Source organism: Manacus vitellinus, unplaced genomic scaffold, assembly GCF_001715985.3.
Source record: "Manacus vitellinus isolate BGI_N305 unplaced genomic scaffold, ASM171598v3 scaffold_5_pilon, whole genome shotgun sequence".
Lineage (NCBI taxonomy): Eukaryota > Metazoa > Chordata > Aves > Passeriformes > Pipridae > Manacus > Manacus vitellinus.
In genome coordinates this window covers 16,272,957-16,287,980 of record NW_021940682.1, presented here as the reverse complement: position 1 = coordinate 16,287,980, position 15,024 = coordinate 16,272,957, and the positions used below count along the sequence as shown (strand labels likewise).

Here is a 15,024-nt window from a genome sequence, read left to right as displayed (position 1 = left end):
ATTGCTGAGGGCTGTGGGGTTTGTTGCTTGGTTTCCTGACTTGGCTAAGAAACAGCTTGAAAAAAGTGCCCTTAACCTCCCACAGACGAAGGGTGGGTAAGTTTTCACAAACACCTTGAAACAGGCTGAGAATGTTGCTTCCATCCCTTCTGCCATTTCAAACCCACACAAGGGGTGGCCAGGAACTCCTCCTGCTCACAGGAATCCGCGGATGTCTCCTTGACATGCAGTCCCGTACTGACTGTGCTACCAGAGGCAAGCTAAAACGGGTAATTGCTTTCCACATACTGCCTCCAAGAAGACTGCAGATGTCTCAAAGTGTTCATATACTAAAAAGCACCTTTTCCATCCTTTTAAAATGGCAGATTAAGTCATGTGTGTGACTCAGCCTCATTTTCTTGTCCTGTGACTTCAGGCAAGTCACTTCTCTTCCAGCTCTCTGACGGGTTTTGAGCATCCAATCCAAAAACGCCGTGTGCCTTGTTTAGGAAGATGCGTGAGTGGCACCCTGGAAAAACAAAGGCAGAACGTGTTGAATTGAATATCCTGCTAATCAATGCCATTCCATGTTTTTCACTAAGGCTGCCTTTCCCAACTGTAAAACAAGGGCGATGCAATATTCCTTAGAGAGAGAGCGAGTATATATTTCTTAAATCACAGATGATGAAGTGATTAAAGACAGTGGTTAAAATGTATTTCAGCGCGGGACGGGGCTGAGGGGAGGGACGGCCCCCATTCCTGCCAGGAGCCCGTGCCCTCCCTCGCGGCCCCGCCCCTCGGTGCCGGCGGGAAAGCGGCGGGTCGGTGCCCTCAGGAGGAGGAGGGCGAGAGGCTGTGGGGAGTTCGGAGCCTTCGGCCTGGGTACTGTACCTACCCGCTCCCGGAGCTGCCCGGGCGTGAGCTGGGGTTTCGTTATTGTTGTAATTTTCGTGGGGAATTACGGTGCTCGGCGGGAGAGGGAAATTCTGCGGTGCCTCACCCTTTGGGAACAGAAATGTACATCCTACGCGAAGGCAGCTGGCAAGGAAAAAAACCAAATAAATCCGTGTGTTGATAGGCGATTAATCACTTATTTTCCTCTGAGTCAACAGATGTGAGATCACACACACCGTGGTGCCCCTTGGGGCAGGTCAGATCGCCTCCTGCCCCTGGCCCAGGGGGTCGAGCTCTGCTCCAGCCATTTTCTGTCAGTCCAAAAACCCAAGGGGAACTGCTGGGAACTGCTGTCACACCCGCAGCCTGGAAGGGGTGCAGCATCCAGGTCTTCATCACCACTCTTGGGCACCTGAGGTGGCACAAGATTGATGGTGTTTCTTCATAGATTTGCTCTTTTGTCTCAGACTTTTACCCTTTTATCTACTACGTGTCAGGCTGTGGTGACTGAAATCCTTCAGGTGCGCCAACACACCAGCAGCAGGAGGACCCTCCACTGAGCAGGAGGATTTTGTTCATACCTAAATTTTCTAGTGGGGTGAGGTATAATTTCTCTGTTTCCCCTTGTAGCCTGCAGGAGGGCACAGGTCTGGGTCTGCCTTGTTTTTCTGCTGTGAGATGCCAATTGCCTCAGGATGGGGAGTAGGAGAACGATTCCGTGACCTGCTGAGTGTTATTGAAGTGCAGGATTATGTGCATTTCAGGAGGATGTTTCTAATGAAGAAGGGGATTGTAATATAGTTTTAATACCTTTTGCATTACTTGTTTTTCTTCCTTCAGTATTTGAAGGATTTTTAAAAATCTCTTATTTTTTAATTAATGTTTTACTGTACTTATGCAAAGGCATGGTTTGTCATTCCGTAATTGTCAGTGTTCTGAAACAGAAATGAAATATAACCTGACACTATCAGATACAACTGATTTTATAAGAATATTTCCATTAAATATTAACAGAAGATAATACTAAAATTCTGATATTTCTCCCTTTCCAAGCCTCTGTATACAGAAGATTCTTGCAAGCAAATTAGGCAGACCTTAAATATCCATTTAGAAGCTAAAAAAAAGGCTCTTTGCAGATATTTAGCCTAAACTATCCTGACCTCTGTTAGACTCCCAAATCTTACAGTTAGAAAGGATGAGCAAGTAAATATATACACATATCTTTATGAGATGGTTTACAAAACTTTTGATCAGCCATAGATAGAGCAGCAAAGGTAAACTCACAATTAAAACAGAAGCAACTTGCCCATTTACAAAAGAAAAAAAATGATTACAGGTTATAAGGTCATATTTCTAGGGAACTACTTTGTATTTATTTTTCTTGCATTCATACAATTTAAGGAGGTCATATTTTGCTTCTTGTTTAGCCATGCTATCACTAAGGGCCTGTTCCCCTTCTAGGCCTTGCTTATAGGAAGTCACATAGAGAGGGCAGTGAAACAGTGGTGAAGCAGAGACATGGCAAGTTAAGCATGAAAAAACTTGACATGAGCTCTCTGTACATGGTTTTGCATAGTAAAAGCCTCAGATTTTTATTACCCTTCCTTTATTCGTTTTATGCAAGCATACTCCTTACAGGCATTACTTGCATGTCTTCAGCATTTATTGGTCATTCTGAACCTCGGCAAGAACTTCAAAACAAATAGAGCTTTAATAGCCTACTCTCAAGATATATCACTAAGGAGTTGTAGCCTTAGTAGCACTGTTTTGTGGGTTTTCTTTCACATAAAGATGGGGAAGCTGAGCTGTTGCACAGCCTTTCCATTAACCATTCTGTCTGTAGCTATGCTTACTTTTGCTATAAATATACAGACTGCCTTTAGCATTCTTACCAGAATAAATTCCAATAATGATAAATCATTTTAAATGTTTCCCACTTCCAAAAACTCATCTCTGACCCAAGATTCTCACATGGGAATGAGATCTCTTTTACTAATACTTGTGAAGCTCCTTTCTAGCCAAACTGGTTCATCTTAGAGTGAAGCAGTAGATTTTCTCCTTTTGGTCTGATATATCAGATAATGAAGATTTGGAAGCAGAATCCAAGTTTAAATCCATATATGATGACATACTGACAAGTTTCTGTAGTTCAAGGATTTCTTAAAAGTACTTTTACAATCATTTACTCATTTATTGCCTCCCCAAAACTGTCTTTGTTTGCATTTCCCAGCAGTGATCAATACTTTCTTGCCTGCTCTTTCACAATGAAGGCCATGGAGGATCAAGTAGTCCAAGAAGAACCAGGATACCAGGATGATGAGGTAAATTTAAGGTTGGTTGGAAAATATGAGCAGCAGATGTTGTTTGAAAGTAATTTGATAGTGTTAAGAAATCAGTGGAGAGACAGGAGATCCCCAAAGACCATCAGGGAGTTCAATGTGTTTAAAATTTTGCTCTAATCTATTACCAAGAAAATCTCATTCTCTTAGTCCCTGTACAACCTGGCTCTTCAAGTACTCTTCGTTAACCTTTCAAAAGCTATGCACAATTTTTAATGAGATTATCGTTATTTCTTTATATTTTGTGCTTCTCTATTAAATGCAAGGGGATATCAGTTAATCTTATGCTTCCAAGGAATGGTCATCGCCATGAAAAGACTGAGAAACTGTGGCAGAAAAGCTCTAGATGATGATGATGACAACACAAGTTTTATTAGCATAGCAGAGGATTAATTGCCTGTGAAGTCACACTTTATGGAGAAGGTGATAGGAAATATTAAGGCCTTTTTGGCTCGCTATGGCTTTGCCTATTTCAGTTGCCCAAGAAGTTAAGTATTATTGAGGAAAATCAACAGAAGTTTACAAATTTGAAACAGACACATAATGAGATACACATAATAACAAGAAAATAACAAGAAAAACAAAAATCTATTTTTTTCCTGCTATTTTTTTTTAGGAATCCTTTTTTCAGGATATTGACCTTCTACAGAAGCATGGAATTGTAAGTATTAGCAATCACTTGACCACACAGAGTTGTGTATGTAAAGATGTTGTAAGGTTATTTCCAAAACTGTATGCACATTGATGCAAGTAGCTGAAATTCCTCCTTGCAGTACATTCTAACTCAGTCATGTGGAGACAAATTTTGCCTCTGGTTATAAGACAAATTTTTAGAAAATCTCGTTCACATCAGATTCCTAAATAAAGTGGCAAGACACTCAAACTATTTATCACCTAGCACTCTTGAAAAACCAACTGCTTGCTAATTTATTTGAAAACTGTGTGATAGATTATTTCCTGTTCCTGCCAATCTTTGTAATTACTCCTGTATTTCTGGTGCCTGTGAGATTACACTGTGACAATTGTCGCTATACTATTTTCAGCATGCTGGTGAAGGGGGGAGAGTAGGAGTGAGGAGAATATTAGTAGCTAGAGAAATAAGTGGTTTTCTTCATCAAATATGAATTCCTATCATTGTTATCATTATCATAATTATCACATAAACATCACCTATTTATTTGAATTACTATTATATGTTTATCTAGGAGTCTGGCTCATGGATTGGAATCCTATTATATTCAGTTATAGGAGCAGAATAAAAGGTTGGGTTTGCCTGAAGTAACATAAGATTTAACTCTAATTTAAATGACTACAGGCAAATACAGATGGGAAGGACACAGACAGAATGAGTCATCATTAGTCAGCACTATAGCTACTGGGCTGAGCATGTCAGCAGTGTAATTGTTGACAACTTTTTTTATTGGCAGTTTTAGAGTTCTGAAGAAGGATCACACGATTGGGAGCTCTAACTATGGGGCCACACAGGAAAAATACACAAATTATTGTGTTAAAAATTTAACAAGTTGATCAAAGAGGCTGACCTGAGCTGGAAGGGAGCTGTACTAGCCTGTCAGTATTAAATAAGGCACAGCATTCACATAATGATATGAATGTGTGAAAGATCTTGAAAATAAAGGTTAATGACTTAGGCTGTTTTTCTTGTTTAACAGGGCTATTCTGCTCCTTTTCATTTTTTTCTTTCTTCCAAGTGGGTATTCTCACACCTCAGGGGAAGGTTTTGTTCTCAGCTGTGCCAGTTAAAAGCTTTGTGTGAACATATGATGACCCATATCTGCTAAATTAATTTACTTCAAGAAATAATTTTTGTGGTTTTAGATTTTTTTTTCCTGAGGAGTAGAGAGAAAAATATTTACTAGATCTGACATGTAGCCACAAAGAGAGTCAGAATAGCACAACCGAGGTTGTGGTTCGATGATCAAAGGTGTTTGGTTGGAATTAAGGTGCTGTGACCCCTCAGCCTTTGCTGAGTGTCATACACATATCACAGGATGAGAAATAAGCTTCCAAATGAACATGACTGATTTCTCACACAACCCCCTCCCTTCCTATGCTCCATGCACTCCCACACTCTAGATAAATAGATGATATGTCCAGTTCATAGTTTTTTTCAAAGGAAAATCTTGGCCAGAAATGGTAAATTGATGTATTATCCCACACCTTTCACACAGTGTGTTTTCTTGTGAGTAGGCTGTTTGTGCTTTTAAATTCCCAGTGATGTCAACATCATAAAATGAGGTGAGAGGAGGCAAAATGTGTCAGTAGGGTGCTGTCTGAAGTTGTGCTGTTCCCAATTTATGAAAAACTCCAGTAGCTCGTTCCATCCCAAGGTATCACTTAGATCTGGAAGATACATGTGTTTTAAACTGGACATAACTGTGAACATGCAAAAACAGCACAGCATTTAGACTCAGCTTCCAGTGATCCTCGTGTATTGGCTCCCAACTGTCCACCCTCAGATCATATGGTTTACAGATTATCTGTGCTAAGGGACCAAGGGCAGACTGAGTGTTATAGGGTTTCCTAGGATGGGCTCCATGCTATCTGTAATAATCCATCCTGTTTCTTTACTACCAGCTTGGATCTAGAAAAACTGACACTGAACAAGGACAAGTAAATACAACTGGACCCAGACACCTTTCTCTCAAAACCACCAGGAGCTGCTCTCTGCACCATGATCCCTCACACCAATCTTACTCAAAATTTTCTTTTGTTGGTGTCACAAACTACACAATGGAGAGTTTACTGTGTAAATCTGTTTATTTTTCGGTGAAAACCCACATGCATATGAATGTATAGTACAGTATGTTTCAAATTGTTAACTGTCTGAATACTCACAGAAGGGAAATTTCTTTACAGAACGTAGCAGATATCAAAAAGCTGAAGTCAGTTGGGATCTGCACAATCAAAGGAATCCAGATGACCACGAGACGGGCGCTGTGCAATGTAAAAGGGCTTTCAGAGGCCAAAGTGGACAAGATTAAAGAAGCTGCAAACAAGCTTATTGTAAGTCACTTCCCTGAGAGTTTAAACCTATGTTGGCCTCTCCAAAATGCTGTGCAACATTTCTCTTAACAGATTTTCCACCACATCATTAAGATAATTTTGAAAATTATTCTGTTTGTTACTCTAAAGGGATAATACTTTATACTCCACAACAACCAGATAGTATTTTTCATACCTTACCTGTGTGAATGAGGCTAGAGCGGAGAGAAGATATTTATATGGGATATTGCACTATAACTTCAGGATAAAGCTAAAATAAACCTCTCATGTTGTCTTTGGTCTTCCTTAGGAGCCAGGCTTCCTGACTGCCTTTGAGTACAGTGAAAAACGGAAGATGGTATTTCATATTTCTACTGGCAGCCAGGAATTCGAGTAAGCTTACCTCTAAAATCCTTCCTTCATCCAAATGTTTCCAATGATTATATTTATCGTCCTCAATGAGACACAGAAATATAAGGGAATAAATACTCACATAGGACAAGTAGGTCCCCTTGCATTTGGAGCTAGTGCTGGCTCAAAGATTCCTGCATCAGTAAGCAACAAGGCAAACTCCTTTTCTGAGGGGAAACTGAACTTTGTACAGTCACTGTAAATAAACATCAAGAGTTTGCATCCAAAAATCCTGAATGTATCATCATTTTTTTTACCTAGTCAAAACAACCTGCAGGTCTCAGGTCAAACTTACAAGTGTTCAAGATCTCCCTTGAGATATTTATCTTTTCAAATGTTATTTTTTCCTCTTCTTTCTTTCCAGTTACAATTTCTACAGATCTTTCTCTTACACATAAAAGGAGAAGTTAAGACAGAGTTAATTCTTTATGAATCAGGGATCATTTAGTGCCCTGCACTTAATGCAGCAAGTGAGGGGCTTTAGGGCAAAAATTACTTTTCTTAAAGTAGCAAAAATGTATCTTTTTTTACTTTCCTCTTCTGATTTTGTGGGTTTAACTATATCATAATCCTCTCCCTTTCTCCAGTAAACTTCTGGGTGGTGGGATTGAAAGCATGGCAATCACTGAGGCCTTTGGAGGTGAGAGAACCACATTAAATGAGTGTTACTGAACAAAGACCTGAAACTTAATTTAGATTTTAATTCATAAAAAATTGATTATTTCTATCAAATTTACCATGTCGTACTCACAAAGATGAGGACCTGCATGAGTGCAAGAAGAAAGAATCCACTTCTCTTAGTGTTTTCTCATTTTCCCTCTTCATTTGCTTGCAGACTAAGTTTGAGCTGAGTAATCATTAGACTTGGGGCATATCATTATTAACACTATTACTAAGGTGTCAAAGTTCTGATGCAAAATGTTCCTTTCCAGTAACACAACTGCCACAAAAGGTATGCACGCTTAGTGTACATTGTATTTCATGTAAGATTCTGAAATTACAATTAAGCTACTATTATAGTACACTTGATTAGTTTGTGCTTAACACTTCAACAACAACAAGAAGAGTTCATAAAACACAGCACTCTTCCCTTTAGAAAAGATAAACTGGAGACTAACATGATTTGATGTAGTGAGATGATAAACTTGTAAACTTCTCCTTGATCATTTTACTGAAAATGAAACTGGCCCAGGTCAATGGAATCAACCATTTCTTACCCCACCTGTCCTCAGTTAACACTTTACCACAGGTGCCATGTGGTTTTAACTTCTGCACACAAGGGAATAAATGACCTTAGCAATCTAGTGTGATAAAATTAAAGCATTTCAGATTTTGCTTTTCATGTGACACATTTCTCTTGCACAGAATATGATTTATAAATTGAGGTTAAATGATTTAAAAAGATAGAGATAGAAGTGAGTTTTGTAAGTAAGAGTGTTCCTAACTGCAGTAATGCCTGAATCTGGCAAACTTGGAAAAAGAGACCTTGACTTTTTTTTCCCCTTTTCTTTATTTAACAGAGTTTCGGACAGGCAAAACCCAGCTATCTCACACTCTTTGTGGTAGGTGTAATGCCTTAAAAGAGACATGTTTCTTCTCAGTGAACCCATTCTTTACCCCTATGTCAGAATTAAACACATAGAGACAACTCAGAATCTTTTATGTCCAGAAATACAGTGTAACAGACCTTGGTGACTCTTACCTCCATTAGCTGTGTTTGAGTAGAGAACTCATAAATGTTTACTTTTTAATACTGCTCACATCCATGTAAATTTTGCCATAAGGAGAGAGATGATAATAGACTGCCTTAGATAAACCAGTATAACACACCATCTGGAAAAGCAGAGCACAAATATGGGTCACATGTAGATGGGGGGCATTGCTCAGAAAAGGGCAAAGGCAAAGATTCTATCTCAGTATCTCTTTTACTTTCCTGGTTTCCAGAGGTTTTGCTGAATATGACATTCTGGAAGGGCACTGAGGGGATACTACTGGCTGTCTGTAACTGGATAAACAAATACTTTGGCAGTTGCAGTATTCGGGCAGTGCCAAATACAGCAGGACTCTGATTTCCCAGAGATATCTCTCGATGTGGAAATAGTAGTAAAAAATAACTAATATAACTATTAATGCTGCTGGAATTACCAGACACTGCGTAGGCAAATTCCCTTAAATGAATGTAGGGTTCATTGTATAGTGAAATATGGCATGTTCTGGAAAAATAAGGCCTCTTCTAGTTAGTACAGTCTAATGGCCAGCAGAGTCATACCCTTTTGCATGAATGATTACAACTGGATTCAACATTTTAGCTTATTCACTCTAAAGAGATTAAACCCACAATCAATAACTGTTCATGTATCAGGAAAAATTCATACCCAAAGAATTTTTGATCAGATGAGTTACAGCTGGAAAAAACCCTACTAAAACAATACAATCAATTTGGGCAGAGAATTAAGACAATGCCTTGTGTATAGGAACTTATTAATAATATCCTTAAAAGATACAGATTTAGTTAGGGTACTCAGTAAAACACAGTTTTGATAGCATTTATTAAATCTCATCTGATCTCCAGTTGAGAAAAGGGGCTTGAGTTTATACTCAAGATGGCAGTAAAACTTGAGATACTCCTCATTTCCACATTGATTAAAACTGGTGGTTCTTTGTGATATGAATAAGCAGTTGTATTTTATTTTAAAAAATAATAATAGAAGGAGCAAGAAAATATTTTCCCCACTTTTTCATGTTGATCTTCTATGATTCTCTGCAGTAACAGCTCAGCTCCCGGGACCAAATGGCTACACAGGTGGAAAGATTATCTTCATTGATACTGAAAACACTTTGTATCTTTTTGACTCTTAAGCTACAGATATGATGAACTTGAGAGACAGTTTATTTTATTATATGGAAGCAGGAGTCTCCTGATAGCTTCATATATGTAAAAAATTATGACTGGCACAGAAATCCTGAAGAGCACAGTGTGTAGTGGCCCACAAGGAAGTGACTTTTTCCTCTGTCATTTGATGTAATTCAACCTGGAAAAATTAGAGTTAGGATTCAGATTTTATTTTAAATAACTTTTGCTTGTGTGTGGGTTTTTTTGGTTTTGGTTTGTTTGCTTGGGGTTTTTTGGTTTTGGTTTTTTTTTGTTTTGGTTTTGCTTTTGGTGGTTTTTTTGTTTGTTTTTTTTGATTGGTTGGGGGTTTTTGTTTTGTTTTTGGGTTTTTTTGTGTTTTTTGGTTTTGTTTTTTGAGGTTTTTGTTTTGTTTTGTTGGGTTTTGTTTTTTGGGTTGGGGGTTTTTTGGTGATTTTTTTTTAAGATCTAATAGGCCTCCTACGGGTGATAGCAGCTTTTCTGTTCAAGATAAATTTATCTAAGTACTAAACACTATTTTTAACACTTCACATCTGCGATAGACTGTGTATAAACAGGTTTTGCTCACAGCTAAATTCCTAGAGCACAGATATTCATGTGCCAGCCCCCCCGCCTCAAACCTTAAACACAAAACAATTATCATCGTGAGCCTTAAACTATCTTTAGGGTACGTGGGACAGCATGAAGAGAAAAAGTCAGTCTTCTCTAGGATTGAAATAAGTATTCTTCTTTCCCACCCCATCCCACCCCGAATTCTATTTTGGAATGGAGTTTTATTATTTTCAGGGCCTGGTTTGTATAAAGAGAAATCCTTAACTCTGACTAATGTCAGCCGACCAGACCGTCTCCGTGACATTGCCGATCGCTTCAGCGTTGACCACGAGGCAGTACTTGACAATGTGCTGTATGCACGTGCATATACTAGTAAGAACAGTATTGAAACTGGCATGATATTTGTGTTTTTTCTCCGAGGTACCCATTTTAATATTCTCATTTTATCTACAGCTCCAACACACTGTGTCACAAGACACTGCTTTAAAACTTAAGAAAGTTTTAAATGGGACTTTTACTTTGAGAGTGCAATACAAATACGATGAAAACAATTTCTGTGTGTCATTTAATTCAACATTAAGTTGAACTGTTTATATTGCTTTTCAGTTTCTTAACACGAGAAAAAAAGTTTTCTTCTTGCATACTTTCATTGTGAAGCTTTTCACAAAGAAGTGTTGTGAGATGGGCAAGTGGAAACTGGAGCCTGCAGAAGCACAGGCACTGTTGGGTATTGTAGATTGTTACTGGGCACTGGATTTAAAACTGCTGGCAGTGAAAATATAAACAGTGCAAACATTTAAAGTGGGATTTTAAAATTCAGGCTTTTGTTCCTTCAGAGCTCCTTCTGGTCCTAATTTCACTTGGCAACTCTACTTCCCACCAGGTGAACATCAGATGGAATTGCTTGACTATGTAGCAGCCAAGTTCCATGAGGAAGCTGGTATCTTCAAGCTATTGGTACAAGACTTTTTGGTTTTGTATGCTTACTGTTTCAGAATAAGTTTTCCTATTTTCTTTCACTATATTTACTTATCTAGCATAATTACAATGCAGATCATTGACTCCATAATGGCACTTTTCCGTGTGGATTTCAGCGGTCGTGGAGAGTTGGCTGAACGACAACAGAAACTAGCTCAGATGCTGTCAAGGCTCCAAAAAATATCAGAAGGTTGGTAGCACAACCACCTAGTAGTCCAAGTGTATTATCAATCAGGCACTGGCCCAGGAATCTTTCCTCACTTTACACCTCTGTCTGTTACCAAAAAGATCAAACTGAAAATATATTAATTCAAGATGACAGATTGAGAAAACTTTAGAACTCTTCAGCATTTAGAGTTTTTCTAGAAATGCTGTCAGATCCTAAATGAGAGAATACGTTGTCGATCTGGACAAATATCCAGTAAGAGAAATTGTCTTCCCCAAATTTCTACAGTCTAAATACAAAAGAAACACAAAGAATAGAAAAAAGGATGAAGGCACAGAGAGATAAAAAAGCCCATCACCGCTTTCCTAGGACTTTGCAATGCTCTGAGGGATGATGACAGGATGTTGATGAGGAATGAGTAAATGCTTTTTTTCTGTGCAGTAAAAAAAAAGGCAAACAGAGAAAGGGAGGGAGAAGGGGCTGAGGGCAGGGTGCCAAGAGAGAAGATGGGAACTGAGAAAGACTTGTTCACTGGAATTCTGAAAAGTGCTCATTTTTGGTGTACCTCAGCTGAAGCCATGCAGGAGCAAATTCAAGTTGACTCCTGATTAACTGCAGCCATCAGCCATAAAGAATATTTGCTGCTCGTTCATTTGAAATGTGAAGTGCTTCAGCAGCAGCCCTGCTTTTACTGTGGATGGGAGAATATTTTGGCATTCTAATTGGATGTAGTCTACCTTCTTTCCATTGTTTTCCATTGCAGAATATAACGTGGCCGTGTTTGTGACCAACCAGATGACTGCTGACCCAGGAGCAACTATGACGTAAGAGAATTCTTCTCTCTCTTTTTAAAAACTTTCTCCTATTTTGTAATACGTATTTAAGAGAGAACTGAGACTGTATAGAGCAAGTGGCACTGAAATGGAGGTTCAGATTTTTTTATTGGTTCCTGTGGTATGAGGAATCGTTCATGGATGACACCTCTAAGTTTCTCTCAGTTTTTGTAATGTTTTTTACGTTTATCTGCTGCCTGGTATGACGGTATGATTTCACTGTGACTTGAATGAAGACAACGAGCTACAAAAAGTATTGAAAAAGCATCCCATTTTCCTTTGGAAGACCTTATATATGATGTTTAAATTGTGCATTTCTTGAGCCTCTTGAATTTAATGAGAGGCAAATGATGCCAGCACTGACCATCTGAACATCCTATCTTGAGGCAAGTGTGCTAAAGTATTTTTTTAATATATTGACCTATTTATCATTTATTACTGAGTTGAATAGGCCTTGTCTGACAGTTAATCACAGTATTAACCTCTGGAATTTGCACAGTGAATCGCTGCCATTTTCTTGCTAATTCAGCTTTCAGGCAGACCCAAAAAAGCCCATTGGGGGCCACATCCTTGCTCATGCTTCGACTACCAGGATCAGTTTGAGGAAAGGGAGAGGGGAGCTGCGTATTGCAAAGATATATGACAGGTAAATGACCTTTCCCTCACAGCAAGGAAACTGCATTATGAGCAACTGTAAAGTGACCAAGTTCAAGGTACTGAAACTTTCTGCATGGTAAATTGGGAGAAAATCTGAAAGGACAAACTAATTAACAGATTAAACAACTAATTAAAGTTGTCTTGCATATTACATACATTAAATTACGTGATCTTTCATTATAAATCCTACTAAGATGCTCGGCTCTTAAAGAAGACCATCCAATAGTTTGGTAGGAGTCGTGCTCCAGAGCTGTGAAATTACTGTTTTCCTGACATAATTATTTCACTTTTTCGGATCGTGCTGATATTGATCACGTTTGCACATAGGTATAAAGGCACTGAAGTGTTCCAGGTCACTTACACCTACAACATTTTGGGGACTGTTTCACAACTGCATTTAATATGGAGAAACCCACAAGTTTCTTGGTTGTTTTTTTCTCCAGCCCTGAGATGCCTGAAAATGAAGCTACATTTGCAATAACCACGGGAGGGATTGGGGATGCCAAAGAATAGGTAAAAAACAATGTAAATGTACTGCTGGGCAAGTTGGGATGAAGATTTGTGCATGGCCACAACTGCCTGGCTTCACTTCTAGCTTTTGAGAACTATTTGAGATATTTTGGGAGAACACTGGGATGAACTCTGTACAGTTCAGTTTTACTGAATTTGGTTCATTTAAGGTCTTTGTTTTTCAACTGAACTTTCAGCAGACAATGATTCAAGAAATAAGCTTGTGAATTGTTCTCAGAATCCTTTTCCTATGTTTTGTGAAAATCAAAGCTGTTCTTTCACATGAGATTAAATATACTCTTTCTTAGTTTATTTCAAAGAGAATGTCTAAGTCATAGAATTTAATGGAGTGAAATGAAGAAGAATTGGAATAAACTCAGTTATGAAATTACCATAAATAGGTGGAAAAGGCAGTGGGAGGAGCAACAGCCCAAGAACTTGATGGATTCTCATGTACTGCAGAAGAACAAGTAATTTTAAAAATATGTTTTTAGGCATTTTTATCTTGACTATTTTTATCTTGATAATGCTTACATTTTTATTTAGCAGTTTTTACTTTTTGAAGAGAATGTTTTAAAACTGTTCTTATTAAAGTTAAAAATAAAGACTGAATTAGAACAGAGGTCTGATTATGTTTGGGTGCTTTGAATTAAACCCTTCTCTCAATAATTCTGTTGATCTTTCATGAGAGAAATAATCCGGGTGCAACCCAACATTTTAAACCTATTGTCTAGTTCTCTAACGGGACAAACTTTACATAATTGGCTTGTCATTCTTCTAACAGAAGTAAGAATACCAAAGATTACTAATAATTATTGTTATCATCATCATTATTAAAAGGAATAAAACAATCCCAGTGGCTACATAGGAGAGAGAGGCACTGGCACTGTCGCTTACACTGAGGGAAAGGCATTTAGGATTCAGTTTGCTGAGGGAGCACAGCTCAAAACTAGCCAGAGGTGTGGGTCATGGGGTACAAAAGAAGAAGCTGGGAATAACGAGAGAAACAGGGCACTGGGGGACAAAATAATAATTCAGTTTGCAATACCTCTGATGCTCATGGAATGGCTTGTTTTAAAATAAACTCAATAATTTATGTATTTATAAGGGAAGGTCTTACTCTGTCCTCTGGTAATGAGAATGGTTTAACTTTGGCCTCTAACTTTGGTCAGGGAGTTTGTTCTCACTGGCACAAGAATTTTTTTCATTTAGATTAACAAATGCCTGTAGAATAACATGAAGTAAAAAGGCAGTGATGACCAGAAACTCCTCCAAGAGAAGCCTGATGCTGTAGCCAGGCTTTTCCTTGTGAAAGACCTGGAGGGCTTGCCTTCCTTAAGTGGTTTCTTTACAGAGAGCTGGTATTCTTGACGTAAAGCACAATTTTTCAGTGGAGAAAAGTCTAGAGAGACAAAGGCAGGAAGGCTGGCTGATCTGTGAGAGCCAGGAATGGATCGGCTATTGTCATTTAATGCAATGTCTAGTCCTTTGCATGTGTCATTCCCACACCAGGCATTCACATCCAGTGGCCAAGTACCAGGTGTCAGTGAGAGTGCGCAGTGTCACTTGACTCCCTCCCACCTAGAAAGGCCCAAGTTTCTGTCAATACTTTATTTTAGGCACCAAGATTGCTTTTTGCTTTCTCACGCGTGCCATACATACATACATACATACAGCACATAAAACTAAAATGGTAGTTCGTGTGCTGTTCCAGCCTGTTACTTTTATTCAAGGGTCTGGAACTAAAGGGGACTCACTTTCTCTTCTGCCAGTACAGCCGGTTTTTGATAACCTGACGGCCCAGTAAGCACCAGTGATAGTGCAGCCGCC

General features: G+C 38.7%; 1 protein-coding gene across 1 annotated transcript in view; it reads left to right on the top strand.

The window, feature by feature from the left end:
- The window catches only part of DMC1 (DNA meiotic recombinase 1), a 31,355-nt gene extending 17,162 nt beyond the window's left edge, over window positions 1-14,193 (top strand). The window contains exons 3-15 of the mRNA XM_008931538.3: window positions 3,104-3,194; window positions 3,829-3,873; window positions 6,090-6,236; window positions 6,526-6,608; window positions 7,214-7,266; window positions 8,147-8,188; window positions 9,394-9,466; window positions 10,331-10,422; window positions 10,934-11,007; window positions 11,104-11,218; window positions 11,958-12,018; window positions 12,557-12,673; window positions 13,128-14,193. Of these exons, the coding sequence (XP_008929786.2) occupies window positions 3,104-3,194; window positions 3,829-3,873; window positions 6,090-6,236; window positions 6,526-6,608; window positions 7,214-7,266; window positions 8,147-8,188; window positions 9,394-9,466; window positions 10,331-10,422; window positions 10,934-11,007; window positions 11,104-11,218; window positions 11,958-12,018; window positions 12,557-12,673; window positions 13,128-13,197 (1,063 nt within the window). The 3' untranslated portion in view covers window positions 13,198-14,193. The remainder of the gene's footprint in view (window positions 1-3,103; window positions 3,195-3,828; window positions 3,874-6,089; window positions 6,237-6,525; window positions 6,609-7,213; window positions 7,267-8,146; window positions 8,189-9,393; window positions 9,467-10,330; window positions 10,423-10,933; window positions 11,008-11,103; window positions 11,219-11,957; window positions 12,019-12,556; window positions 12,674-13,127) is intronic.
- Window positions 14,194-15,024: the final 831 nt, after the last annotated feature.